Genomic DNA, 26,320 nt, shown 5'->3' with positions numbered 1-26,320 from the left:
TCAGTATTTTATATATTACTTATTCAAAGGCAAATTAATGCACATCTTATTTCAGCCGTCTCATTACTTACAGGCATCCAAATGTTAGGAGCAAACTTCATTCTTGATTTGGTAAAAGAAATTTAATTCTCAATGAACTTTCCCGGTAGGGAGACGATCTATCATTTTTAAATATAATGAAATTGATGTCTTATGCAATATGTATCAGTGCATGAATAACATTAGAAAGCACGTCTTCAAGTGGGATCAAGATTCTCTCATTATCTGATTTTTTATTGAGTAAAAACATATGTGAGTGATTACTAATTAATAAATAAATTAAATCCCACACATATACTATCATTTAAAGACACATGACACAAAATCTTTAAAATCTCATGAGAGCTCAAATCAGGAGAAGATTTTTATCCCTGCAAGTGATGTAGATGTTTTAGGCGTTATTTGATATAATTTTTCAAATAAAATTTATTTAAGTAGAGTTTTTATTAGTTGGACTTTTATAAGTAGACTTTTCACCAAAAAATATTAATTATTTAGTTGTCAATAAAATTTTTTATTAAAAATTATAAAATTACTTTAACAGGTAAGTTTTTTTAAAGTTATGCAATAAAATGAATGAAAAAAGATTATCACATAAATAAATGATATTTTAGACATGTTAGCATTTTAAAAAAAAACTTTTCAACCTCTACTCTAAAAAATCCAAAATTTGAGGTTTTGCTTCTATTAAACAAAATAATTTATTTAATCTTTAAAAGCTGAACTCAAACAACAACAACATTATTTAAAAAGAGTTTATGACATTAAATAAATACTTACGGTCATTAGATAAGCTATACTAAATAGATACTTAAATGAGAAACTATTGAAGAATAAAAGAAAGAACCCCAAACTCACTCCAACAAACCCAAACTTAGGGATGTCAAAATCCGAATCCGGATCCGCATTGATAATTTGCAATCCGGATCCTTATCCGGATTTGTATTATTTATTGTGGATTCAAATGAGGGTTATATATGTACAGATTCTGAGTATCCAAATTCATACATTTATAATATTTATTTGTAAATTCACAATCTTTTAATTATTTAAAAAAAATAATCATCTAATACTAAACAAATCTAAGATAATCTTACATAATGTTTTATGGGTACTTGCGTGTATTATGTGTAATGGATTTTTAGTTTAGGGTTTGTATTTTCTTATATAAATTTTAATTTTTATTAATTTATTTAAAAAAATAAATTCGAATATTCGATTTTTAAGATGTAAGTGGATCTGAATCCGCATCCGGATAGGTGTGGATCCCCAATTTCAAGCCTTTTTGACACTAGGCAGCAGCTAGTTCTTAAGTCGAACCTAATGGGTTAAAAGCCCAAAGGCCAACCAATCAAATCCTAATCCAATTGCACATCCGCTCTCTCAGTAAACCCTAATACTCTCTTCTCTCTCTCTCTCTCTTTTCAGTTTCTCACTCTCCATCCCATCTCCTCCTCTACCTCCGCCTTTCCCTTTGTATAGTGCACGAATTAAACTCTGATCTATAAGCAATAATGGCGGCAGCTAGTTACGATTACGAAGACGCTCCGGCCGATTACGATGGTTCAGCGGATGCGCGCGCTTCATCCCAAGACCTAGGCTACGACCCTAACTTCGTGCCTGACTCCGTAAAGTCATTCGTTGTTCATCTTTACCGCCACATTCGCGAGAAGAATGTCTACGAGATCCACCAGATGTACGAGACGTCGTTTCAGAGTCTCTCCGACCGCCTCTTCAAGGATACTCCCTGGCCATCCGTTGACGCCGTCGCTCATTATGTTGACAATGATCATGTTTTCTGTCTTCTCTATCGCGAGATGTGGTTCCGCCACTTGTACGCTAGATTGTCGCCTACTCTCAAGCAGAGGATTGATTCTTGGGACAATTATTGTAGCCTGTTTCAGGTAAGCTTATATTATCATCATGAATGATTTTTCCACTAATTTATTTAACAGTTATGTTATTTAGAGAGACTGTTTAATTAAATAATAGTAATGGTTGAAATTTTGGCCGTAGAGAATAATAGTTTGCATAAAGTGATTGAAAATTTGGCCAGGAGAGTAATAGCTTGTGTAACTTTTGAGAGGTTTTAATGTATTTCCTTATTTACGTCTGCGCGTGTGTTATCAGGTGGTGCTGCATGGAGTGGTGAATATGCAGTTGCCAAACCAGTGGTTGTGGGATATGGTGGATGAGTTTGTTTACCAGTTCCAGAGTTTCTGTCAGTACAGAGCCAAGATGAAGAACAAGACAGAGCAGGAGATTGCACTTTTGAGGCAGTATGATCAGGTTTTGTAATGGTTTCATCTCTGTTCTTCTCTTTGGTTGCCATTATGGAATGATTTGAGACGGTGATGGTCTTGCTACAGGCTTGGAATGTTTATGGCGTGCTCAATTTCTTGCAAGCACTCGTGGAGAAGTCGATGATCATTCAGATTTTGGAGCGTGAGAAGGAAGGCCTTGAGCAGTTTACAGCCACTGATGGTTATGATTACAATGGTGGAAGCAATGTGTTGAAAGTTTTGGGGTATTTCAGCATGGTTGGTTTGCTGCGTGTTCACTGTCTTCTGGGTGATTATCATACTGGTCTTAAGTGCTTACAGCCAATTGACATTACTCAACAAGGTGTTTACACCAGTGTTATAGGAAGTCACATTACTACCATTTACCATTATGGGTTTGCCAATCTTATGTTGCGGAGGTATGTTTGTCCTCTGGTCTGTTACCTGTTTGTTTTACATTCTTTGTATCTCTCTATGTATGTTCATAAATCGCTCTTCTTTTGAATTTTTATGTGTTTGATAAGTTTATATGTTCGTGATAGTTGATTGCTGAATGATAATTTCCTCTTGCTTAAAAAATTTGTTAAAAGAGTTTGGACCATTACTAGCTTATGGCAAATAATTTTCAGACTATATCCGAGCTGTCCCCCCCCCCCCCCCCCCCCACCAAAAAAAAAAAACAGCACATCTCCCACATTCTTTGAAGTCATTGTTCATCCTTACTAACTGTTCTTAATCTTTGTTTCCCTTTGTCGTTGGATCTGGATCTCATAGTATATGGTTTTTCTTTTCTTTTCTCTGAAGGTATGTGGATGCCATTCGTGAATTTAATAAGATTCTCCTGTACATATACAAGACCAAGCAATACCATCAGAAATCTCCACAGTATGAGCAGATACTAAAGAAGAATGAGCAGATGTATGCCTTGCTGGCAATTTGTCTTTCTCTTTGTCCCCAAGTGAAGCATGTTGAGGAGACTGTGAACTCGCAACTACGGGAGAAATATGGGGAGAAGATGATTCGGATGCAAAGATATGATGATGAAGCATTTTCTATCTATGATGAGCTCTTCTCGTATGCATGTCCTAAGTTCATTACTCCCTCTGCTCCGAGCTTTGAGGAGCCTCTTGTAAATTACAACCAGGTATGTGCTTTCTGGGTTATGTGGGCCTGCATGTCATTGACCAGCTAGTGACTAGTTTAATAAAGAAGCATCTAAAAGAAAACTATTCTATTGTTGTGGAGTTAAATATTGTTCTTGGTAGCTAGCACTGCTGGAGGTCAAAGTAGCACAGAAGTAATGCTTTAATTACTTATGGGTTTTGAGCGTTATGAATGCTGAAGGAGAAAGTATTGGGGAATTGAAAAGTAAAAAGTGAAAGTTGTCAAGTAGATTGGGTTGAGTAATTTTCGATAACATTTAATGGCTTAGGTTTCAATAGCTAAAACATCATGATATTATCCCAAAAGAGCGCCAATGCTATGAAAAATTTGGCTATCTGAAATTCAGTCATTTGTGCTATTGATATGAGAACTTAAACAAGACCCACATGTATTGTTTGGAGGTGCTGTACAATCTGATGTACTGGTGTTGTGAAATTTGATTTATTAAAGCTTCTTAAAGTCAGTTTTTATAATTGCATTAAGACTATGGTGCAGACACAAAGATGTGAATTTCACTCTTAGCTTTGTACATAGTATTTCCTCTGTATTTTTCTTTTCCTTTGGTAATGTAGTGTTAACCAAGTTTTTTGGTAGGTAATTTGGTTTGAGTGTGATATATGGTGTGGCTTATAATTTTGCAGGATGCCTATAGACTCCAGTTGAAGCTTTTCCTTTATGAGGTGAAGCAGCAACAATTATTATCAGGAGTCCGATCTTTCTTGAAAGTGTATTCATCACTGTACCTTTCGGAGCTTGCAACTTACATGGAAGTGGATGAGCCCACTCTTAGGTAGAATTTTGTCTTTTGGTCTGTTCGTCCTTTTGTATTGATCTTATCGAACGTGATTTTCTGAGTTTGTTGCCATAATGTTTTATAGGACTATCCTGATGACATACAAGCACAAGACTCACGCCGTTGATTCTGATGGGAAGATTACTTCTAATGCAGATGTGGATTTCTACATTGATGATGTATGTCAGCTTGCTGTTTTTCCTTTTTTTTTGTGGTTTAATTTTGAGGTCATTTATTTCACTGCATATTCTTTTGGCTTTAAGTTGCAACATTAGATATACGCGAATATTCCTTCATTTGGCTTTCTGTCTGACTGCACTTGTGTTTGTGTGCTGACAGTCACATTTATTCATGCAACTATATGTATGATATGATGTAATGATAAAAGTTTGACAATGATTGCTGGATTAGTTATAGGATATTCTATGTAGAAGTAATTATATGACTAAAATTACTTGCAAAGAATGAAGATATCTATTGGAGGTTCTGTGGAAGAATTTCTATGCTGTGGCACTGAAATCATTATCTCCATTGCTGCAGAATATGATTCATGTAGTTGAGTCCAAGCCGGTGAAGCGATATGGTGATTTTTTCTTGCGGCAGATTGCCAAGGTATGCCCATTTTCTTTTCCTGTCATAAACAAACCTTCCTGATTGTAACTTGATATATTATTCTACATGAACTGTTGTTACAATTTTTCCATATCGCTTGTGCAGCTCGAAGGGTTGATTAATGATTTGGACAGGGTAAGGCTGGACTGAGCTGACACCATGCCGGACTTCAACTTCTCTGCTGCTTCCGGTTTCCCCTTCCTTTTTCTATCTATTCGATAAATGACAGAGATTTTGTACTACTTAGTTGGCATTTTCTCGTTTGAATTAGTGAGATGTCTATGTTTAGCTTTGGAATGTAATTCAGTTTCTACATTTTTTTTTAATTTAAAAAATTATTATACATGTATTCTTAGTAGTTGCACCAAAGGAGTTAAAGAAGTTGCTCATTCTGTCGACAACTTTTCAGCTCGCAATTTTGCCGGTAGTTTTGAAATTTTCTAATACGCACCCAGCGTTATGCAGGCGATGCGGAGTTTATATAAAATGGACAGTGTGTTTAAGACAATTTGAAAATTTAAACCTCAAATATAAGTGAGAATGGATTTTTAAACTAACCATGGTAGATTTTTGGGTTGTGGTAGAATAATTCTATCTATTTTAACCATTAAAAAATATATATATGGTATGCAATTTCAACGTGCAATGTTGAGTTGGGTTTGCAGTTCGCAAATCTTGATTGGATGAGAAAGAAATTAAGAAGTAAAGGGTACCAGCGGCCTATGTGTCGCCATGTTGAAAACGTATGAACGGTAGGTAAAGCATGCACTAAACTTTCAACTGCGCGGTGTTACGCTGTGTCTCTCTTTATATTGTTGAAGGAAAAAAGGACGAGGTTGTAATAAGAGAACAGCAGCAGAACCAAAAATGGTGAGGTGTGCCAGGTGTTGCTTGCAAAAGTCCATAAGGATTGTGAACCTGATAATTCTTCTGTTAGCTATTGGAATGATTATTTACTCCCTGTGGCTTCAAAAGAAATGGAATGGTGGTGTTGCTCAGCTTCCAGCAACTGCATCTTTTCCCAGACCATGGTTTTAGTTTCTATCCTTGTTTGGTTTATTAGCTTCATTCGCTTATTTAGATTTAGAGCCTCCTTTTATTATTATTTTTTTTATATCTCTTGATGATGGCTGATGAGATGGGTTATGCTGAAACATAGAACTTTTTGCCCAAGTAGTGGCTGTTTCATTGTGGGTAGCTCACTAGTCGCTCTCTTGGTAGTTGTTCTGGTTGGGGTATGTTTTCTTAATTGATTCCTCTTAAGTTAGTAGATATAAAATTATTTATCCATTATTTCAACAAGTTGTCTATTTGCTCCCGTTCTGTATATGTCATTAATCAGACTACGTTTCTCTAGCTGGGTAGCACGTTGTGCTTCCAAAGCAATGTTTATGCTATTAAAATTGTTTGGTAAACGTACCTGATAGACAGCTGTTTGATGAGTAATCTATATATTATTCTTACTAAAAGTTTACCAAAACATCTATCTACTTTCACTTGATAACTAGTGTTTCCATTTTACAGTAATTGTGGCTTCGAAGCCATGACACCACAATTCCAAACCGAGCCGTAGTTTCTTAAACAATGTGGAACTTGCAAGCATGTTTTTAATGGAACTAAGAGAACCTGGAAATGAGATAACTGAAATGTCATTCCTACATATGCAACATGTTTCTTCTTCATGCGCAAACAGAGTCTATACACGCATGTTTAGGATTGGAAATTGATTGGCATACATCGTCTTAGGAAATTCACTTTTCACCCTTAATTTATGATTTACCACACTTGTAAAAAAAGTTTCTTTTGTTTGATCACAGGTTTATACTCACATGTTTGGGTGTCGGAATTGCCGCTTGCTTGAGCACAGTCGTTGGTCATATGGTTTCAAATTGTATCAGCCATTCTACTCTTTGTATAGTATCCTTCTGATGAGCTTCTTTACCTCATATCCGGTACCCTTGCTCAGAAAAATATTATTAAATGACAATTGAAATTTTCTTTCTGGAGGATTTGGCTTCCACTGCGTGCTTAGTGAGGGAAAAAAAAAAACCCAATTTATATATACGATGCTGATCATATTTGTTTTCCATTTTACAAGCTGATGCATAAGCTATGATTTTATAGAATTTTATTTGTACTTCTTTTACTATTCCTATTCATTGGCTCATCAAGTTAGTCCTCAACTTGGTTTTAGTACATTGTCACAATCATCTCCCTCCTTTTACTTGAACTTGCTGTGGTTGTTGCAATATTCTTCAGGATGGACTGGAAAATGGTATGCTTTTACAAGATTGTTTCGTTAGGATTGCAGAACTACTCTCATTCTTATCATTAGATTTATTTTTCAAGCATGTGGATTTGTCACAGCTATTTGCCAAGTTAATTGACAAATACCATACAAAGTTCAAGATCTTCTGGCTCTTCCATCTAAAGATGTGTCGGTTCGTTACAATTCTGATTTTGGTGCCACAGGTAACAAATCCTGTATTCCTGATATTGCTTCTACTGATGGAAGTTGATTAGAACCAGATAGAGATGACACGCTCGTATTGTTATTTGATTTGGATAATGACGGAATGCTTGTCTACCAATTTTAGTACCATTTAGTTAATGAAACATTGTTCTCATTTCAAAATAGACTGACATTTTGTGGTATCCATATTTACAGATCAATGTCCTCGCACTAGTAGTTATCAGTCTCTGGGCTATCGGCACTGAGCAAAGAAGGCACAGGAATGATTCAGAACAAGCCTCTATCATTCAGTCATTTTTGGTCAGGCCTAACTCGCCTGTGCCTGATACCTCAAGACACGCTTGCTGCAGCTGTGAAAATTTACCGGAATCCACCTGAATGCCACTGTTAATTGCTTGTTAACATAGTACTTGCATGGATGCCCCATTTTTTGTTATCATTTTTTTTTCCAAATCAGCACTTTATTTATAATACTAAATAAAAAAAAAATTTCAATTCTGCTTTGTGTTTATGAAAACATTCTTGGAGTTCCAGATAGTCCTATCTTTGCGGTAACTTTCAATCTCTTTTGTAATAATTTAAATATGTCTTTCTCTTGCCATCCAGCTAGCTTAATTACTGTATGTTTTTACCCATTTGATTGCTGCGCTGACTGAAGCTAGCTCGCAAACCTGAAATTAAAAGTTGCACCAGTTATATTTTTCATATGTTTTTTGCAGAATGACTACGGGTTTTTTTATTTAAATATGCCCCATTTGTGCTTAAATACCAAATCTATACCCCATTACAAACATATACCTTCTGAAAGTGTAAAAAATAAAAAATAACCTAAAAAAACCATCTATTTACGTTTACTTTCTCTCTCATGACTTCTACATAATAACACAATCAAAGTCGAGTATACTCGACTTTTTACCTGACTTAATTAAAAGGAAAATTTTCATTTTAATTTGAGTCGAGTATTCTCAACTAATTACCGAACTTCAATGAAAAGTCAAAAAATTTTGCTGAATGAATATTGGGTAAAGTTAAATTAAAGTAGGGTATTCTCGACTCTTTACTCGACTTACTTGAAAAAATTAAAAAAATTTCAGATAATTTTTTTATTTCAATTGAAGTCGAGTATTCTCGACTATTTACCCGACTAACATGAAAAAGTCAAGAATTTATGCTGAATTACTAATTGTGTATGGTTTGGTTAAATAGTCGGGTATTCTCGACTATTTACTCGACTTATTTGAAAAAATCAACAAAATTTCAGATAATTTTTTTATTTCAATTGAAGTCGAATATTCTCGATTATTTACCCGACTAACATGAAAAAGTCGATAATTTATACTAAATTACTAATTGTGTATGGTTTGGTTGAAGTTGAGTATTCTAGACTATTTATCTGACTTCGAGGAGTTGGGTTTAGTTTTATGAGGATCTAATTGTAGTTATTTTTATATTTTTTTTAATTTTTTAAAGTATATATGTGTAAAATTTAAGAGTGTTATAATTTTAGGTATATATCAAATATTTTAAAAGAAATGGGTATATCCCACTCAATTCTCCCTTCTTATCAAACAAAGGAAGCTGAAATTTTTAAAAGACTATTCCTGTATATATTTTATTTATGCCTACGCATCATGAAAGTTGCACAATATTTAATGAAAATAGAATCATTATCGACTTATGAATAAGAGTTATAAAAATTAACAACCTAAAAAAAAAAAAAAATCAACCACACACATCGTAGTTATTTGCTCGCACATAGCGTCCTTGCCCCCACCAAAAAAAAAAAATTTCTTATAATTTATCTAATTATCGTAGTCTCTCAAGTTCAGCATACAAAATGGAGTCAAAGAATTCTGAAAAAGCAAAGGAATCTGATGGCGATTCTGCTTTTGAACAAGTTGCTCGGGCTGCAGATATTCCCATCTATGCGGTAACTCTCAATTTTCTGTTGTAATATAACATATTTGATCTTTTGCCACCCAGCTAAACTAGCTTACTACATGTTTTATAATTGAAGTTGATTTCGTCGCCACTGTTATTGGTTCCTTTGTGATGCTTTGCTTTTTACAATTTCATGGTGTTTTAGTTTGTTATCATATTGAATTACATTTACATACCCCACAGGTGATGGCTGCTTTCAGAGAAGACCCCAGCCCAATGAAGCTGAATTTAGGCTTTGGCGTTTATCGTACAGAGGTGGGTTTCAGTCTTTACACTTATTTATTTTTGATAAAAAAACAATTTCACTGATTGACTTTGTTCATCAAATTACAGGAAGGAAAGCCACTGCTTCTTAATGCAGTTAGGCAAGCTGAGCAGTTACTAGTTAATGACTTGTAAGGTATTTCTTTCCCTTCTCTCGTAGCAATGGTGTCTTTAAGTGAATTGGTGATTTTAAATTCCCAATTTCCTCGATATTCAGGTCTGCCGATAAGGAGTACTTGCCCATTACGGGTCTTCCAGAATTTAATAAATTGAGTGCCAAGCTTATTTTTGGTGCTGACAGGTACTGTCGACAGAAGTATTGATCTGACAATTTTTTGTATTCTTTGATATTGGAAGTTCATAATGCGGAATGTATTTTGCAAACTTGAATATGGTAAAGCTGTCTCACTACATTTTATGCTCGCCCCGTTTGTATTATCAAACAAATATGAAAACTTTTTTCCTTGTTAAATTGCATATATATTTTTTGGTTTGGAGGCAGCCCTGCTATCAAGGAGAACAGGGTGAGCACTGTCCAGTGCTTATCTGGTAGTGGCTCACTGAGGATTGGAGCTGATTTTTTAGCAAAACATTACTACCAAGTAAATCGTTTACTAAATTTGAGTTTTTTGTATTTCTTCTTTTCAGTTATGCATGCGTATGATTGTATCAGTTGACTCCCTATTTTTGCAGCACACAGTGTACTTGTCCCAGCCAACATATGGAAATCATCCGAATTTTTTTGCTGCAGCAGGGTTAGCTATGAAGACTTACCATTACTATGATCCCAAAACAAATGGGCTGGACTTTCAAGGTTAGAATTCTGTGGGACAAGATCAAAACTACCTGCATCTTAAGGTCTTACCATTCAACTATCATCACCTTCCGTGCTAAATCTCTAGATGGAGCTTTACATTCATATGGTCATACTTATTGTAACCGTCTTAAGTTTGCGTGAATTTTTATCTTGATCTTTGCTTAATATTGATCTGTGATTGCAACAATGCCTTGTTATCATTTAAAGAGCTGCGTGGTCTGTTGAATAATTACCTATAACCAAAAGTGATGATATTTCTCTCAAAGGTCTGTTATGGGGCAGGGTATTTTTTATTTGTTTTCATTGCTTTTAAGTGTCTTATAGCATGTATACTTTGGTGGGTGACAAGGCATGTTGCAAGACCTTGGTGCTGCTCCATCAGGAGCCATTGTGCTTCTCCAAGCATCTGGTCATAATCCTACCGGAATTGATCCAACTGCCCAGCAGTGGGAGCAAATCAGACAGTTGATGAGATTAAAAAGGCTATTACCTTTTTTTGATTGTGCTTATCAGGTAGGCAACTATTTGATTAAAGCTTAAAATTTCAGTTTTCCACTGAGCTTGATAGATATAATGATGGAGTCCGCTCAAACTAGGGTTTTGTCATGAATATGGATGCTGATGCACTGCCTGTTCGCATGTTTGTCGCTGACGGTGGTGAATGTCTAGTAGCTCAGTCTTATTCAAAAACTATGGGACTATATGGGGAACGTGTTGGCGCACTAAGTGTTGTAAGACATTAAGATAATCTCCTTCTGAAGTTACTGTTATCACTGTGTGTCTGTATCGCCTGTGCAAATCCAGTTCTTGACCTGCAAAGTATTCTGAGTAATTTTCTTGTTGTTTTTCTTTCTTTCTTTCTTTTTTCCTGTATAAGACATTGCTTACTTATTAGCATTATTTAATTCTTGTACTCTCATTCTGTCATAGATATTTGCATAGAATCCACTTCTATGGCATGTCATTTGATTACAAGTTTTATTTTATAGGTTTGCAAGACAACTGATGTTGCTAGCCGGGTTGAGAGCCAGCTGAAACTTTTGATTAGACCTATGTACTCGAATCCTCCCATTCATGGTGCATCCATAGTGACTGCTATCTTGAAGGATAGGTATTGAATTTCTCACTAAGTGATTGAGGCATTATGGCTTATGGATTTAGCAATGATACAACATTTTGCTTATCAAACAGCAGATACATTCATGGTGTGTACATTCTGAGTGCCTTACAGGATGGTAGGTAGCAAACTACTCAGTCATTCAGGTGTTTTGGCTTATGGATGTCTGCTGCTTTTATACCAAACAATATTCTATTCATATGACCAAAGTATACAGTATTCCTGTAAATTTAGGCAGTGAATATTGTACACTATATTCTAGAAACAATGTGTTTAAATCTTATATTATATATAAAAACAGGCCTTATGATTTTTCCCCCCTTTTTTCTTTTTTGGTCTCTCTTTTTGAATGGAAATGACCAACACTATATACATGTAGCTGTTAAATCTTGATAGGATGAAATATGGATTGCAAAAATATGCTTTGTTGTTCTTGCTATAGACATTTCCTTATTGATGCTATTCTGGTGTTACCTGTAGGGAAATGTACAGTCAGTGGGTAACTGAGCTGAAGCAATTGACTGATCGAATTGCCACCTTGCGCCAACAATTGCATCTTGCTTTGCTAGATAGAGGTAACACAAGCTATCAATTAAGTTCCGCTGGCCTTAACTACTCAACTAAGCTGGTGAATTTTACTGTCATAATTGGTGGACATACATATCAATGAATAATTAATGTTGCTTGATAATCAAACTGTAATGTAGGTGACTTGAAACTACATAAATTGTGATTGTCTGTGGAAAGATGTTTTGACTTGCTTAATTCTGTGATATTTTAAAATAGAGTACTACTTTTAATTTGGTTACTGACTTGCTGCTAACTGATCAGCTCATGCACCTAGTTTGTGTACAAAGAGGATGTAGTCTGCAGTTTCATCTAAATTTTGGGTTTGTAACATCTCTCAGTTTTGGCAGGTACCCCTGGTGACTGGAGCCATATAACCAGGCAGGTCGGAATGTTTTCTCTAACTGGATTGAACGCAGAGCAAGTTGCCTTCTTGATCAAAGAATACCACATCTATATGTCACCTGATGGGTAGCAACATTTTCTGTTTGTTTTGATATTTTATTGAAACTCTCAAAATCACTATGTTTTCTGTCCATCATCAACACCCTAATTAGAAATGTTACTCGAACTATTCATGCATTCTTCAAGTTCTATCACCTTAATGAAGTAGCTTCGCTTGGCTAACCTAATAAATCTTGGAATTCCCAAAAATGATTTGTATCTTTTATGTTTTTATCTTTAATTTTAATTTGCAGGAGGATTAACATGGCTGGGCTGAGCTCTAAGGCAGTTCCTTATCTTGCTGATGCAATCCATGCAGCTGTCACCCTCGTCTAAATCAGCTTTTTTTTTTTTTTTCCCAGAACATTATTGTTTGAGTTGGGTGGATTAGCTCTGCACTCAAACTTCTTTGTTGCAATATTGTCACTGGACCAAATTGGAGGTTAAATATTGAGAGTCTCGTGTTATTGAAGAATTTAAATAAGGACAATGAGTCACTCTATATAGATGTTTTAAGCATGGATAGATTTACATTTACTAAATTGTCAATAAGTGTTGCTCAAAATTCATCGACTAGCTGGAGCGTGGGTTTGAATTTATTATTTAGCTGCCCAAGAATCTTCCTATCCACACAGACGTTAACGCTTCCAAGAAGTTGACAAAATCTTAATTTAGCCATGCAAGAAGCCACTGCCCCATTCTCGACCCGATTCTCTTCCTGGGACGATTAACGAGTTTATCGTAAAGAGACGGCTACATGGTAGCCTTACGAGCATAGTAATTACTGCGCCTCGACCCGCGCGACACACAAAGCTTTATCTCACATATCACGAAAATTGCCATCACCACCTCACTCTCCGAGAGGGACGGTAGCAAAGAGGTCCCACCTATCCTATACTGTCAATAGAGCTGATAAAATATGTTATCGAGTTGTGTCTGTGTAGTGTCGAATTCTTATTTTATTTGTGTAGTGTCAAATATAAGTCAGAATCAAATATGATATATTTAATAATTATGATAAAATATTAAAATTTTGATCCAACACAAAATAAATGTGTTATTCAATAATTTGTCTATATGTGTGTATCTATTAATATTTTATATATTTTATACTATTAAAAGTCTAAATTTATATAAAATTTTATAAAAAAATATTGTGTATATGTTCATCTTTAAAAAAAATTAAGAAGATAATTATATATAATATTTGAATTTTAATAATTAGAACCTATAAATTAATTCAGGACAGAAAATATAATCATGTTATTATTCTAAAAAATAAATTAAGAATTTTAACCTAACTCAACAAAAATTATATTAATTTAAATTCGATCTATTTAATAATCGTGTCGAATTTAACGATTTATATCCATTTATTCGTTAACTATCAATACATAGGACCTTGCTAAAGTTTCGTAAGCCACACACCCTAATACAAATGGTAAACGTATACGGTATACCATTTGATATATTCACTTCGACGGAAAAAGGTAGTGGGGCCCGTTTTGATCTTATAATAACGTCAGCTAATAACAGACACCAGCACCGTCACCCGCCGCGTAAGCTTTTGTTATCGAAAGCTGAAACTGTTGACCTCACGTCATTTATATAAAAAACGAAAACAAACCCAGCACGCAGTCGCCATCTTCATCATCATCTTCTTTAACACTTTGCCCGAAAAGCGAAAGCGAAATAAATAAAGGAGCTTAGCTGAAAATGTCAAGCGGAGGCCACGGCTCAGCAACTGATCGCAGACTAAACGCTCTGTTCAGACACCTCTCATCGTCTGCGAGGATGGACCCTCAACAACTAAACTCAATCGCAGCTTCCCCAACTTCCGCCAATCAAAACGACTCCGTTTTCTCCCACGTCGTTCGCGCCCCCGAAGATCCCATTCTCGGCGTACGCACCTCTCTCTCTTCTCCCTCCGTTGTAATTAAATAAATATAATTAAAAAATAAATGACGCTTTTTTTTCTTTTCTCTTTCTGTTTGGTGGTAATAGGTGACGGTTGCGTATAACAAGGATCCAAGTCCGGTGAAGTTGAATTTGGGAGTCGGTGCTTATCGAACTGAGGTATTTTTTTGTTGAAGTTTTGAAGAAATTAGAAAAATAACTAAAACATATAATTGATATAAGAAAAATAATGAAATGTGTGTGTGTGTGTATTGTATGTAATAGGAAGGCAAGCCTTTGGTTTTGAATGTTGTGAGAAAAGCGGAGCAGCAGCTTGTTAATGACAGGTAGAATTTCTTTCTTTCTTTTTTTTAAAAAAATTAATTAATTGAATTTGTTTAATATTGCAAAATTTGCACTTTATGAAGTTAAAGTGATTGAGTTTAATTTTATTTGTTTGTTATGTAATATGTAGGTCCCGTGTTAAGGAATATCTTCCTATTGTTGGATTGGCTGAATTCAATAAATTGAGTGCTAAGCTCATTTTGGGTGCTGACAGGTGCTTTCTATTTTATGTAAAATACTTTCATTTGGTTGTTTAAGTAATTTAGTCAAGAGTAATGCTTTTCTTGCTTGTGATATAGCCCTGCTATCCGAGAGAATCGAGTTACTACAGTTCAGTGCTTGTCCGGTACTGGTTCTTTGAGAGTTGGAGCTGAATTTTTGGCTAGACATTATCATCAAGTAAGATACTTTTTTTTTTTCTTTCTTTGGTGGTGTAAACATTACTTGTTATGTTTTGGGTGATTGTTGTATGTTATAATTTCTGGGTTTATTTTGCCCCTTTGTTGCCTATCTTGTTCTTCAGCGCACAATATACATTCCCCAGCCAACATGGGGAAACCACCCGAAAGTTTTCACTTTGGCTGGACTATCTGTGAAATCTTACCGTTACTATGATCCTGCAACACGTGGTCTTAACTTCCAAGGTTGAAACCATTCTCTATATGTCCTTGTTTATTGTTTGTGTTTCCTGCATAATGATCAATAGACTTGAATTTGCTTGTTGGAAATCTGATTGGAACTTGTTTTATTTATATCATTCTTTCCATCATGATTGAATTGTGTCTGCTAATAGGCTTGTTGGAAGACCTTGGTTCTGCCCCAGCTGGTGCTATTGTGCTCCTCCATGCATGTGCTCACAACCCCACTGGTGTGGATCCCACTCTTCAGCAGTGGGAACGAATCAGGCAGCTGATGAGATCTAAGGGGTTGCTACCTTTTTTTGATAGTGCTTATCAGGTATGCACCCAGGTGCAATAAAGCTAATTAGTTTTAGGGGGAAAAAAAAAAGGTGGGGATGTAGTGGCGCAGAGTTGCTATGTAAAAATGGACGTTTGTGTTTCTAAAATAAGCTTAGAGTTGAATTGATTATTGATGTCTGTTCAACCCAACTGATGTGGGACTGAACGTTTTTCTATCATTTTAGGGTTTTGCAAGTGGAAGTCTGGATTCAGATGCGCAATCTGTTCGCATGTTTGTTGCTGATGGTGGTGAATGCTTTATAGCTCAAAGTTATGCAAAGAACTTGGGGCTTTATGGGGAACGTGTTGGGGCTCTAAGCATTGTAAGATCCCAAATACAGTAACCGCTCATAACCTGTTAGATGTTGAAAATCTATTTTCTAGTTTGCGCTATAGTGGATCTCAATGAATAATCTTCTGTTTGATACAATATAATTTCCCTTAGAGAATTGGCATCTATTTATCAATATGATGGAAAGTAGGAATTTTCTAAGCGGACAAATTTTCCTTGTTTATTTGCTGCTTATCTGGATATTCTTATCTTCAGCTTTTCTTTTAACTGAAGTTTACCATAATTTCCAAATGCTCTCTAGGTCTGCAAGACAGCTGATGTGGCAGGCAGGGTTGAGAGCCAGGTGAAACTTGTGATCAGGCCCATGTATTCAAATCCACCCATTCACGGCGCATCTATTGTTGCTGCCATTTTGAGGGACAGGTAAATGTTCCAAACTTTTCTTCATACCTGGCTCAATTAACTTGAAAAAGAAGAGTATGAACTGAGAAGCTAAACTATTGAAAGCAGAATTCTTTATATTCTTTTCTCAAGGGGAGCTTATATTAATCATCAAAACCGATCAAGTTATAGACAGATAATTAACTGGATACAATGTTTTCACTGTGTACATTTTAACTGGATGACAATGGAAAACATCAGTGACATTTTTTCTGGAAATCATGCTTTCTCAAAATATTCCTTGAGTTTTTGACTGCTTCATGATCAGGGACTTGTTCAATGAGTGGACTTTTGAGTTGAAGGCAATGGCTGATCGCATCATCAGCATGAGACAGAAACTTTTTGATGCCTTACGTGCTAGAGGTAAGAGCATTTGTTGAGTTTTATCTGTTTTCCGTATTTATTTATTTTCTCATATGCGTATGTCAGCTCTATTATGATCTTTCCGGTCCCTTAATTGATCATGCCATAAGCGTCCGGTTTCTTAAATTGCGTCCTCAACTTCTGTGAGTTTAGAACATCCATTAACCTCTCTCTGAGAGATATGGTACATTGCAGGTACACCCGGTGATTGGAGTCACATTTTTAAGCAGATTGGAATGTTTACTTTCACTGGGCTGAACCCTCAGCAAGTCGCCTTCATGACTAAAGACTATCATATCTACATGACCTCTGATGGGTAATAAACTGCTTTCTTCCCCCCACTCCTCTATTCTTCTGGTTTGAGTACAACCGCCTAGTACGATTTTAAGCTAGTGCAATATCTTGCCTATTTAAATTCTTTTTTCGGAAGCATTGCCTGGTGCATAGTTAATTTGAACAGCTCAAGATAATACGAGTACAGTGCTTTATTTCTCACTTGAGGATTTTTCCTTTTTCCTTATTTTGCAGGAGGATTAGCATGGCGGGTCTGAGCTCAAAAACAGTCCCACATCTTGCAGATGCAATTCATGCAGCTGTTACACTTGTTTCCTAATTCTGTTGCCAAAATATTTCTCTGTCCAGCAGACATCGCGGAGGCTTTTATCATGTTGGTGGGTTCTTCGTTTCTGTTTTGTTGTAATAATTTTACCTCAGGAAATAAATAAATAAATAAAAGGTTAGTAATTAAATGCTAGAATCTGGTAGTTGAAAGAGTCGTATGCTACCAAAGGGATTTTAGTCATATTATTTTAGTACTGAATACCAAGTTGCGTTCAACTTCTCCAAGAGACCAGAAAGGCAGGAAGGTATAGTATTTGAATAAAAGCGTTTATTCATTAAGAAACATATACAATGCCCGTGAGTTTGCTATTTTAATGCTGTAATCCGTATTCGGGTCCCTATTTTTGTAATTTTCGAATAAAGCCACAGATTCTCCCATTTGTTACAAATAGGTCCCTGAATTTGAAGTTTGTTGAGTATTGTTGCATTCTCAATGTCATAACTCTGAAATAATTTTTAAAGAATGGCGGTCATTTCTGGACGGGTTTAGAAATTAGAAACTTGTTAAGTACAAGTGAACAAATTGCATCATCTCTTAAGAAATTGTAAAAATTCAGGAACCCACATGTTGTGCCACTTGCTAATTCTTGTTTTTGTTGATCTTAATTACAGCTATTCTTCAATGAGTCCAATGTACAGAGTGATTTGATTTGAACACGTACAATTTGCCGCCACTTCATTCTAAGAACGATGGCAAACAACTCTGGGGAATTTTCCAATAATTTAAGCTTTGCTCGTAAAGAATCTCATTTTTCATGCCAACAGGATGACTTCATCCCAAGTAATTGCCCTGGTTAAACAGTGGACGAATTAATTGTAGCAACCACTCAGATGCAGCAGCAGGCTTCTGAAGTGAGTTGCAATAATGCAATAAAAATATTCTACGCACAAAAAAAAAAAAAAATCAAATTGATATATTTACATTGCAGCAAAATTGTTCCATTGTTGAACTAGCGCATCTATTTCTGCAAACCTTGCCAACCTCAGCCATTGTGTGACCAAACGGCTTGGCAAAATAACCATTGGATACAAAATTTTAATCCCCTGCATTTTCAACCAGATGCATTTCTTTCTGCAGCAAAGAATAAGCTTGTGCCCTAATGAATGCTCTACAACTATAAGGAAACATAATCAGGGAGGCATAATGCGCTACAACAATCAGGTTTATCAATTAATCAAACAGAAGTTTGGCCACTGTAACAATAAAAATGAATAGGAATAAAAAAATTCAAAAACGAAAAAAGGCATATATAACATATATATAAACTACAAGCTATGGTAGCAGAAGGCTTTTGCCATTAGAAATAGCTATCTGCAACCCTTCAACAGATAGGAAGAGGGACTTGAGAAGTTTACGCCAGTCAAGGACTTCCGAGTTTCTGTTCCCTTTGCAGGTGTCCCACATTCACTGAAGTCAAGAGTGCGCCGCTCCATCTGTCAAAGCACATTTTCTCTGTTTATTCACAATGTTCCACTTTACTTGCAAAAAGAAAGAAAGATGCATAGGAAAAGAAAAACTTAGCACAGTAAGGTTTGCAATGCTATTGTAATATATAGAAGACTTGAAATGCTTGAAGGAAAAGAAAAGTGTGGTTATTAAAAAGGTTTAGCACATTTATGTTTCAACCCTCAGCTTTAGCTTCTTCATTCTATCAGCGAATCCATTGGAATGGAATTATCTGGACAGTTAAGGGTCTTTGGCGATCATATTTTGATGACATCAAGCCATAGTGCAAAAGTCTTTAAAGGACTAGTGATAGATTGCATAGAATTGTCTCCTTAGTTATGTAGAACTAGTCATACCATAACATTTGAGTCCAAATGGGAACTCTCATTTTCATTCTCTGGCAGATGTTCGATCCCTTGGTCCATGCTTGGACTTTTGGAGTTCCTTTCATTCACTAGTGTTTCAGAGGATTCACCTCCCAAGACCTCTAGTGCATCTGCATATGCAGCAGCAGTGTGCTCACTCAACTGTTTCATTAATCCAAGGGCATCATAACTTCGATCGCCTGGGCTCATAAAATAACCAATATCCTGACAAGAAAAACCAAATACTAAGAAACATCTCATGAAATATGGAAAAGAAGCACTCCAGCAAGAGCCGTACCTCAATTGATATTTCAGTATCAACCCTTGGACCTGGCACAAAAGAGTTAATAAACCAAGGGGACTTCCATGCTGAAGGTGATTCTATACTTCTTTTGAATGGAGTTTCACCAAATCTGGTAAAGATCACTATCAGCCAAGCAACTTCGGGAAACAAACATAAGCAGGGAATAAATTTCTGGAGAGGGAGCAGCAAATCATAACGGGGAAAGCAAAAACTCACATGTTATAGTTTTCAGTGCCAGCATCATTCCCAGCAGTAGTAGTTGTCTCTCCCGTCAGCGCCAACGATGGAATGGCTTGTACTGAAGCAACTGCACCGGCACTACTTTCATTACTCCTTTTGCACACTGCCGGAGAGCTTGTATTCCTAGGTGATTGTTCGGAGGAAAAACCTTGATTTGCTGTCACCCCAAAGCCTTTACAGTACTGAGTTCTTGGAGTTCGAGCAAGTGACCCCAGTGCTCTATTTGCTTTGGAACCAACTTGATCAGGAGAAAATAGCAGATCATTCATATTATGTTCAACAAGGATGCTAGCAGGCTTTTTCACCTGCGAATAGTAGAACAAACAAAATTAAAAATGTTCTATAGATGCAAAATTCTGAATACTACATAAAGCAGTGAAACCACCAACTCTAGAATTTCAACATATTGAATACAATTTTCCATTTTTTTTAAGGGAGAAAAAAAAAAAACAAGGTAGAGAACACAGGTCAAAATCCTATAGCTTGAATACCTTTTCTCCCATATGCTACAATAATAGTCCAAAAAGACAACAATTTAAAGCATTTCTTTATAACTTGTACAGACAAACACCAAAAAGGGCAATGAGATAACTCACGGTTTCAGAAGCGGCATCAGCATCAATCTTGGTCTTAGAATCAGTATCAACAGTCTTTGGCTTCATGTTTTCCTGGGAATTGCTACCATCAAAATCTTTCTCAGAAGTTTTGTCTTTTACAATGATATCTTTATCCTTCTCTTGACCACCACTGAGATTTTCTTTGTCTTCAATGAAGGATCCAGAATTTCTCTTCTGATTAGATGATGGGGACAGCAAAGATGCTTTGTTAGCCGCGCCATCATCAAACATAACATCTAGACGAGAAAAATCACGGGCCAAACAGGATGTCAAGTCGGTTTCAAGCTTTTTGTCATTCCTTCTATCTGACAGGGGTGAAAGTAAGTCACGGTTTCGTTTCTTCAAAATGGATGGTGTGCCTGTAAAAGTTTTGGCAGCACTTTTCAGCACAGCCTCTGGACTACCATCCCGAGAAGGTGAATCCCATAACCTAAATGGAGTTATGCAGTTCATTGATGACATTAACTGGCGGATACCGAGTGGACTATACTCTTGCAGCATATCATTACCAGATTGTATAAGATCACAGCTGAAAAATGGAATGTCCAAACTAGGAAAACGAGGAGGTTCATAACAAAGAGCTCCTGAATCCTGCTGTTCTGTTTGTGCTTCTTGCTTAACCTCTACAGAAGGACAACTTATCATGGCATCTGCTCCTGAACCAAAAGTATTTATAGGAACTAGTTTCAAAGAATCCTTTGGAAGATATGATGACTCTTGCAGGCCACTATTATCAGTACCATCATCACAAGGGGAATTGGTAGATTCATTGGTACAGATAAAGCCAGCTTGTCCATTTGTATTAAGTTCTTGTTCTTGAGTTCCATAAGAATGACAATTTAACTGACTGGGTTCTCGACCATATAGGAAACCACTGTCATCAGGCAAAAGTAGCATTGGACCAGACAAAAAAGATTGACTGCATGAAGTTCCTAATAATTCTGGCCTTAAAGGACAAAAAGCTTGTGAGGATGAAGTTCTGTCACTTTCAGATATTGGCACATCCAAAGATCGGCAGAGTAGTGAGTCAACAATATTCAATCCTTGTGGAAGATTTTCCAAGGAAAAACATCCATCTTTCATTGCCTCTGCAAATAAGACCCGGCAACATTCATCATCTGATATCAACATGTTCTCTGGTTTAGCTGAACCAGCTGCTAGATTTCCAGCAGAACTAGGAACGCTAAGTCCCATAGAGCTTTGGAATGGAACATTAGCAACTTCATGGCCTTCATGAGAACTTATACAATGAGCTGGCAACCCCGCTGATTGATGTCCCAATTCGAGTGCCGAAAAGTTTGATACATCCTGTAAATTAAACTGGTAAGGTGTGCGTGCAAAAGACCCAGCATTATTGACAAAACTTTGTTCAGGGAACTTAGAAGAGCAGCCAGCTTCACAAGGTATTTCTGGAATGGAAAAAGTGACATCTTCAAGTGAGGTGTAATATTGTTCTGTACAAGATGCTGGACTGGAGCTTCGATCCTTCCCTGGACACGACTCTTCACTAAAAATGAACTGGTCTCTCGTTTGTAGCACCACATTACCAGCAGAATGAGTGTGTGCAACACCTGCTGACTCTTGACTGCATTCTGATACTTCTTCTCCTTCTGTTCCACCTTTAGGACAACTTTCATCTCCACTACTTTGCATCCTTTGTGAAGATGATGGCAAAGGTTGATTTTGATGTCCAACAAGAGGCAGGCCCTGGAACTGCTCCAATAGTCCTGAAGCCAAGTAAGAGTCCAACTTCTTTTTCACAGAGCTGTTCCAGTGATTTTTTATTGCATTGTCTGTCCTGTTGATCAAACAAGAACAAATATATCGGATGCCATTTTTGTTTCAGCAAGTTCCAAATAAAAGTCGTTCACTCTTCTAATAACAGAACCTTAAACCAAACAAACACCAATTGTGATGCAAGGGCAGAGAGGGAGAAAACAGCAAGATCTAGATAAAGTCAAGGACATCTTGGAAGTTGACTCTCTTCTTGCAATAAGAAATAGACTTACCTTCCTGGCAAGAATTTTGTTAGCTCCGCCCATCTGTTCCCATAAATCTGATGTGCACGAATTAAAGCCAGCTCCTCTTCCTGAGTCCATGCCTCTTTGTTTATGGCAGGGTTAAGATGATTATGCCACCTACAATAATTTAAATTTACTAAATACAAGACGGGGAACGAGATCAAATCAAGGTGAACAGATAAAAAGGGACCCAATCGTCATAAACAACACTATAATCATACCTTTCCCTGCATTGCTTACCAATACGGCCTGGTAAATGCTGAGCAATGGTGGACCACTTTTTTGGCCCATATTTGTTCACCAATTCAATTATTATCTCATCCTCCTGATTACATATATGACAATTAGCTGACAATGTCAACATGTATGCTGGTATAGTCTAAGCCAGTTCAGAAATTGGCTAAACTATAGCACTGCAGGGACGGCACGGTCATAAGAAACAACTATAGAAAGTACCTCTTTAGACCATGGACCTTTAACCAGTTCTGGGTTCAAGACCTTCTGCCACCTATGTAAGCATTGTACATCTGTTCGGTCTTTAAAACACTCCGCTGCAAACAAGTCAAACTACAATTAGAATGTGTATCACATGCAACACCGATTAAAGAGCCAAAAGACAGCACAACTAAGAGCTGAGTGTAAATTGGCTGAGCTACTTGGATTATTTGCAGGAAAGACCATTGGATAAATATTTTAATAAATTCATAATATGCAGACATGAGATAAACTCATTCCTTACCAATTTTCTTCCAATTCTTTCCCTTGAAACGCTGAACTGCCTTCCGCAATATCTCATCCTAAAACAGAATTAGCATCCATCTCGTTAAAAAATGAAAAATAAAAAACTACACATACAAGCTTATACTTATAACTGTATTTATAATTATTTATAAATATAGCAATTTATCTTGGCATTTAAAGAAGCAACTTATTAAAAACAAAGATAAACTCAAGGTAATATCATTTTTTTTTGTGGGAGGGGGAAGGGGGTGTAAAGATGGTATCAATAAACATGATAGACACAGAAAACCAAATAAATAAACTGCTAAAAGTAAACACATTCACCTCTTCTGGTGTCCACTGTCCCTTTGTGGAACGTCTTGTAGGGCCACTGGTCCTCCTATAAAAAATTGATTAAATGGTCATGACCACGATCATGGTAAAAGTTATTGTTACTAATTAGAAGGGGCAGAGAGGTCAAGAGTACAGAAAGATTTAACATTATTCACAGTAGAAACTATTCTCACTAATAAGGGGGTGGAGGAAGTGAGTACACAAAAAAATGGCTTTTTTTTTCCCCCCACTGAAAGCCACTAAAGATTAGCTTTGAAGAAGCAAAACTAATTAAAATCTTCAAGATTGAAAGTGCTACAATTCACTAAATTACTAATTTCCCATCTAAGCATAACATTTATGAGCTAAATAACCCACATCCCCACACCCAAAAAAAAAAAACGGAGAGAGTGTACAAATTGTATGTGTGAACAATAATTCCATCTTTTAGCTTAAGGAGCAAAGCAAGTACCACACGTAGCTTAAAAGAACTGACCTTATCCATCAGTTGAAAATGCTCTAAGGAACAGTGGCACATGTACAAGACAAAAGCATAGAAGATGACATGTGAACAACAAGAGTTTTATGCTTTTGAGAGATTACCCATGCATAGATCGCATTCTCTGACCACCGTCACCAAGTCCATCTGAAGGAGCAGAGATTACCCGGTCACTTTCCATACTTTATTGACAAACAAATAAAGCTGCATACCCCGATTCCAATTCCATGACAATTTTCTCCAGAATCTGGTCTCCAAATCATTATCTATTTTCCTAAAATGAGGCTAGAAATCCCCTCCCGCAGGACAAAACCACAAGCTGACATATAATTAAGGACAAATGCAATCAAAATTAGAAAATAATAAGTTTGTTGAATATCCAAGAAAGGAACATAGATTCCAAAGTGATCTGATACAAAAGGTACTTTCCATGATAAATATAATCGAATACGCAACCGTTTGAATTATTAGAATAAAAATTATGACACAAAAATTAAACACCAAATGTAAATTGACAATCATTTCATGAATTATTACACCAAAAATTCTTAAGCTCTTAACGACCAGCAAAACCCTTCTGTAGAAAGCTTCACATTAATCTACCATAGTTAGTTCAGAAAAAAACTCGAAAGTAATCTTTAATTGATATAAAATTATTATCAATGCTCAAATTTCAACTGATTTACAACAGTACTGAAGGGCAAAGAATTGAAAATTCTTCAAATTGCCGACCAAACTTCATAAATTCAAACCAATGATCATGATCAGACACAAACTGTCAACTTCATCAACTAAACCCTAGATCACCCACCGAGTAACTTCAGAAAATTCAAATTTCACGAAACAGCAAAATGCATGAAACAGCATTAGATATCATAAATTTACAACAAAAAAGCCAATTACCGGTCAAGAATCAAGATCAATGAAATCGAATTCGAATTTCAAGGAAACAAAACCCGAAGCAACTCACCGAACTCAGCTTCAAGATTCGAAATTTAGACGAAATCGGTGGAGAGAACGAAACGGTGCGCATTTGCAGATCCCAAAATGAAATTTGAATTAGCGAAGAACTAAAGATCTGCAAATACAACTAATTTTTTTTTTTTTGAAATAAGGAAGAGTTTTAGTGAGAGAATTGTGGGGAATTTAGAGAGAGATAGAGAGAGAAAATGAAACGGTCTAGAATGCTATTCAAACATAAAGGGGCGGACAACTGAGTTTCAAACCCTATGGTTAAAGTTCGAACATGTTTGGTTTCTTAACGGTCGAGATTTACAAACGTGGACATCTTGGCCGTCCGTTTTAAATGTTTTAAAGTTCTTTCATTTTCAAAGTCCAACAACGGCCATATTCATTTTATTTTGTTTTCTTCTTTCTTTTTCATTTTTGTTCACCAACTATTAATTTTTAACCCATATTAGTAATTAAAAATCTTTAATTTTTGGTGAGAGTGTTATTTTATTTTACATTTATAAGTACACAATTAATTGTTGATATAATAACTATAATTGTCTTAGCAGCTAGGATTTGCTAATTCATGGATGCGATAATTTTTGGTATTTTTTTTAAGTAAGATACGCACTACCTATGATTAGGCATTAATTTATTGTTATGGATAGGGATAATATTAATAATAATTACAGTATCAGCAAACACTTATTACATAAGATTATCTGAAAGTATACAAAATAATTGAATGTGCATTAATTATATGAACATTTGGCAAAAGTTCGAACCTAGTTATCTACAAGTTTGGCCAAAAAGGAAATTGAGAAAAATTAGAAGTTCAATCTCAAATCCAACTTATATATACATATAGAATTCTTCTAATTAGAGATTCTAACCATGTTAAAATCTCATATAAGATAAAAAATAAAAAATACAGATTTTAATATAATATATTTTATCTTATAGTGTATTAAAATATATGTTCTTTTTATCTTTTAATTTACTACTAACTTTAATATGACTAGAAATCCATTATTAGTATATATATTAATTTTATGCAAATATAAATAAAATCTCTCACTAACCTTGATGAAAGTGAGGTTTGAATATCGGATCTTTTGAAATAACTTCTTGTATTAATTCAAGTGATTTTACTACTTGAATGAATCATCACCTAGAAAACTTATGGCTGAAGGATATTATGATATGCAAATGATAATATTATGCACAAGTAAATCAATTACTACATAGGTAACACTAAAACTTTTAGATCATTTATAATGTGCTTATTCACTTAAAGCTTAATAGCTTAACTTGTTTCATAAAACAAGATTAGAAAGAAAGCCGAGTCAGCCTATGAGAGTAAGGATTGTAGAATATTTTTAATTTCATACCA

The 26,320-nt window shown here is 35.8% G+C and overlaps 5 protein-coding genes across 17 annotated transcripts; 4 read left to right on the top strand and 1 right to left on the bottom strand.

Moving 5' to 3' along the window:
* The first annotated feature begins 1,396 nt into the window (after positions 1-1,396).
* LOC102620355 (uncharacterized) lies at positions 1,397-5,291 on the top strand. Its single transcript, XM_006476020.4, has 8 exons — positions 1,397-1,943; positions 2,170-2,328; positions 2,409-2,740; positions 3,126-3,465; positions 4,127-4,275; positions 4,364-4,457; positions 4,819-4,890; positions 4,996-5,291. Exons 1-8 carry the CDS (start codon positions 1,554-1,556, stop codon positions 5,038-5,040), a joined length of 1,581 nt encoding a protein of 526 aa, XP_006476083.1. The 5' UTR covers positions 1,397-1,553; the 3' UTR covers positions 5,041-5,291.
* A 151-nt stretch (positions 5,292-5,442) lies between these two features.
* LOC107176710 (tetraspanin-19-like) lies at positions 5,443-7,900 on the top strand. Of its 2 annotated transcripts, none has more exons than XM_015529549.3 (5): positions 5,443-5,921; positions 6,708-6,807; positions 7,085-7,165; positions 7,258-7,362; positions 7,559-7,900. In XM_015529549.3, the coding sequence occupies exons 1-5, from the start codon at positions 5,758-5,760 to the stop codon at positions 7,739-7,741; spliced, it is 633 nt and encodes a 210-aa protein (XP_015385035.1). In that variant the 5' UTR covers positions 5,443-5,757; the 3' UTR covers positions 7,742-7,900. The 2 variants fall into 2 exon arrangements, with proteins under 2 accessions (XP_015385035.1, XP_024953395.1); XM_025097627.2 differs by having other exon boundaries at positions 7,240-7,362.
* A 1,128-nt stretch (positions 7,901-9,028) lies between these two features.
* Positions 9,029-12,997, top strand: LOC102620904 (aspartate aminotransferase, cytoplasmic-like). Of its 7 annotated transcripts, none has more exons than XR_008054138.1 (12): positions 9,029-9,293; positions 9,488-9,559; positions 9,638-9,699; positions 9,786-9,869; positions 10,071-10,170; positions 10,262-10,382; positions 10,735-10,898; positions 10,982-11,116; positions 11,375-11,496; positions 11,577-11,620; positions 11,983-12,077; positions 12,411-12,540. XR_008054138.1 is itself a non-coding variant. In XM_006476021.4 (12 exons), the coding sequence occupies exons 1-12, from the start codon at positions 9,201-9,203 to the stop codon at positions 12,847-12,849; spliced, it is 1,260 nt and encodes a 419-aa protein (XP_006476084.1). In that variant the 5' UTR covers positions 9,033-9,200; the 3' UTR covers positions 12,850-12,997. The 7 variants fall into 7 exon arrangements, 3 of the variants coding, with proteins under 3 accessions (XP_015385092.1, XP_006476084.1, XP_006476085.1); XR_370434.4 differs by having other exon boundaries at positions 9,030-9,293; positions 12,420-12,540; XR_008054139.1 differs by having other exon boundaries at positions 9,032-9,293; positions 11,580-11,620.
* A 1,062-nt stretch (positions 12,998-14,059) lies between these two features.
* Positions 14,060-18,273, top strand: LOC102621670 (aspartate aminotransferase, cytoplasmic). Of its 3 annotated transcripts, XR_003065033.2 has the most exons (13): positions 14,060-14,415; positions 14,518-14,589; positions 14,695-14,756; positions 14,885-14,968; positions 15,054-15,153; positions 15,278-15,398; positions 15,548-15,711; positions 15,899-16,036; positions 16,307-16,428; positions 16,715-16,809; positions 16,987-17,125; positions 17,338-17,480; positions 18,043-18,273. XR_003065033.2 is itself a non-coding variant. In XM_006476024.4 (12 exons), the coding sequence occupies exons 1-12, from the start codon at positions 14,230-14,232 to the stop codon at positions 17,420-17,422; spliced, it is 1,368 nt and encodes a 455-aa protein (XP_006476087.1). In that variant the 5' UTR covers positions 14,060-14,229; the 3' UTR covers positions 17,423-17,837. The 3 variants fall into 3 exon arrangements, 2 of the variants coding, with proteins under 2 accessions (XP_006476087.1, XP_006476088.1); XM_006476024.4 differs by lacking the exon at positions 18,043-18,273 and having other exon boundaries at positions 17,338-17,837; XM_006476025.4 differs by lacking the exon at positions 18,043-18,273 and having other exon boundaries at positions 14,063-14,415; positions 17,005-17,125; positions 17,338-17,837.
* A 302-nt stretch (positions 18,274-18,575) lies between these two features.
* Positions 18,576-25,172, bottom strand: LOC102622459 (transcription factor MYB3R-1). 4 transcript variants are annotated; one of them, XM_052441943.1, is made up of 12 exons: positions 24,947-25,172; positions 24,081-24,295; positions 23,490-23,544; positions 23,164-23,221; positions 22,881-22,975; positions 22,646-22,749; positions 22,413-22,541; positions 20,383-22,201; positions 19,763-20,091; positions 19,541-19,655; positions 19,234-19,467; positions 18,576-18,904 (listed from the first exon to the last, which is right to left on the bottom strand). In XM_052441943.1, exons 2-12 carry the CDS (start codon positions 24,155-24,157, stop codon positions 18,845-18,847), a joined length of 3,075 nt encoding a protein of 1,024 aa, XP_052297903.1. In that variant the 5' UTR covers positions 24,158-24,295; positions 24,947-25,172; the 3' UTR covers positions 18,576-18,844. The 4 variants fall into 4 exon arrangements, with proteins under 4 accessions (XP_052297903.1, XP_015385051.2, XP_052297898.1 ...); XM_015529565.3 differs by having other exon boundaries at positions 18,576-18,864; positions 24,880-25,171; XM_052441938.1 differs by having other exon boundaries at positions 18,576-18,864; positions 24,947-25,171.
* Positions 25,173-26,320: the final 1,148 nt, after the last annotated feature.

Source organism: Citrus sinensis, chromosome 1 (genome assembly GCF_022201045.2).
Source record: "Citrus sinensis cultivar Valencia sweet orange chromosome 1, DVS_A1.0, whole genome shotgun sequence".
In the NCBI taxonomy this organism is placed as follows: Eukaryota; Viridiplantae; Streptophyta; class Magnoliopsida; order Sapindales; family Rutaceae; genus Citrus; species Citrus sinensis.
The sequence above is the reverse complement of the archived record's forward strand: the minus strand, read 5'-3'. Positions and strand labels throughout refer to the sequence as shown.

What these genes read in the sequence shown, in the direction of transcription:
- LOC102620355 (XM_006476020.4), top strand. Translation starts at nt 1,554, where the DNA reads ATGGCGGCAGCTAGTTACGATTACGAAGACGCTCCGGCCGATTACGAT. An exon ending in GCCAATCTTATGTTGCGGAG is followed by an intron (nt 2,741 to 3,125) that starts GTATGTTTGTCC and finishes TTTTCTCTGAAG; the next exon opens with GTATGTGGATGCCATTCGTG. An exon ending in GTGGATGAGCCCACTCTTAG is followed by an intron (nt 4,276 to 4,363) that starts GTAGAATTTTGT and finishes AATGTTTTATAG; the next exon opens with GACTATCCTGATGACATACA.
- LOC107176710 (XM_025097627.2), top strand. Translation starts at nt 5,758, where the DNA reads ATGGTGAGGTGTGCCAGGTGTTGCTTGCAAAAGTCCATAAGGATTGTG. An exon ending in GCATCTTTTCCCAGACCATG is followed by an intron (nt 5,922 to 6,707) that starts GTTTTAGTTTCT and finishes GTTTGATCACAG; the next exon opens with GTTTATACTCACATGTTTGG. An exon ending in TCAGGATGGACTGGAAAATG is followed by an intron (nt 7,166 to 7,239) that starts GTATGCTTTTAC and finishes TTATTTTTCAAG; the next exon opens with CATGTGGATTTGTCACAGCT.
- LOC102620904 (XM_006476021.4), top strand. Translation starts at nt 9,201, where the DNA reads ATGGAGTCAAAGAATTCTGAAAAAGCAAAGGAATCTGATGGCGATTCT. An exon ending in CAGATATTCCCATCTATGCG is followed by an intron (nt 9,294 to 9,487) that starts GTAACTCTCAAT and finishes CATACCCCACAG; the next exon opens with GTGATGGCTGCTTTCAGAGA. An exon ending in ACTGCTATCTTGAAGGATAG is followed by an intron (nt 11,497 to 11,982) that starts GTATTGAATTTC and finishes TGTTACCTGTAG; the next exon opens with GGAAATGTACAGTCAGTGGG.
- LOC102621670 (XM_006476024.4), top strand. Translation starts at nt 14,230, where the DNA reads ATGTCAAGCGGAGGCCACGGCTCAGCAACTGATCGCAGACTAAACGCT. An exon ending in CTCATTTTGGGTGCTGACAG is followed by an intron (nt 14,969 to 15,053) that starts GTGCTTTCTATT and finishes CTTGTGATATAG; the next exon opens with CCCTGCTATCCGAGAGAATC. An exon ending in TGGCTAGACATTATCATCAA is followed by an intron (nt 15,154 to 15,277) that starts GTAAGATACTTT and finishes CTTGTTCTTCAG; the next exon opens with CGCACAATATACATTCCCCA.
- LOC102622459 (XM_015529565.3), bottom strand. Translation starts at nt 24,157, where the DNA reads ATGGAAAGTGACCGGGTAATCTCTGCTCCTTCAGATGGACTTGGTGAC. An exon ending in AAGGTCCATGGTCTAAAGAG is followed by an intron (nt 22,750 to 22,880) that starts GTACTTTCTATA and finishes ATATGTAATCAG; the next exon opens with GAGGATGAGATAATAATTGA. An exon ending in GGTAAGCAATGCAGGGAAAG is followed by an intron (nt 22,542 to 22,645) that starts GTATGATTATAG and finishes AAATTATTGTAG; the next exon opens with GTGGCATAATCATCTTAACC.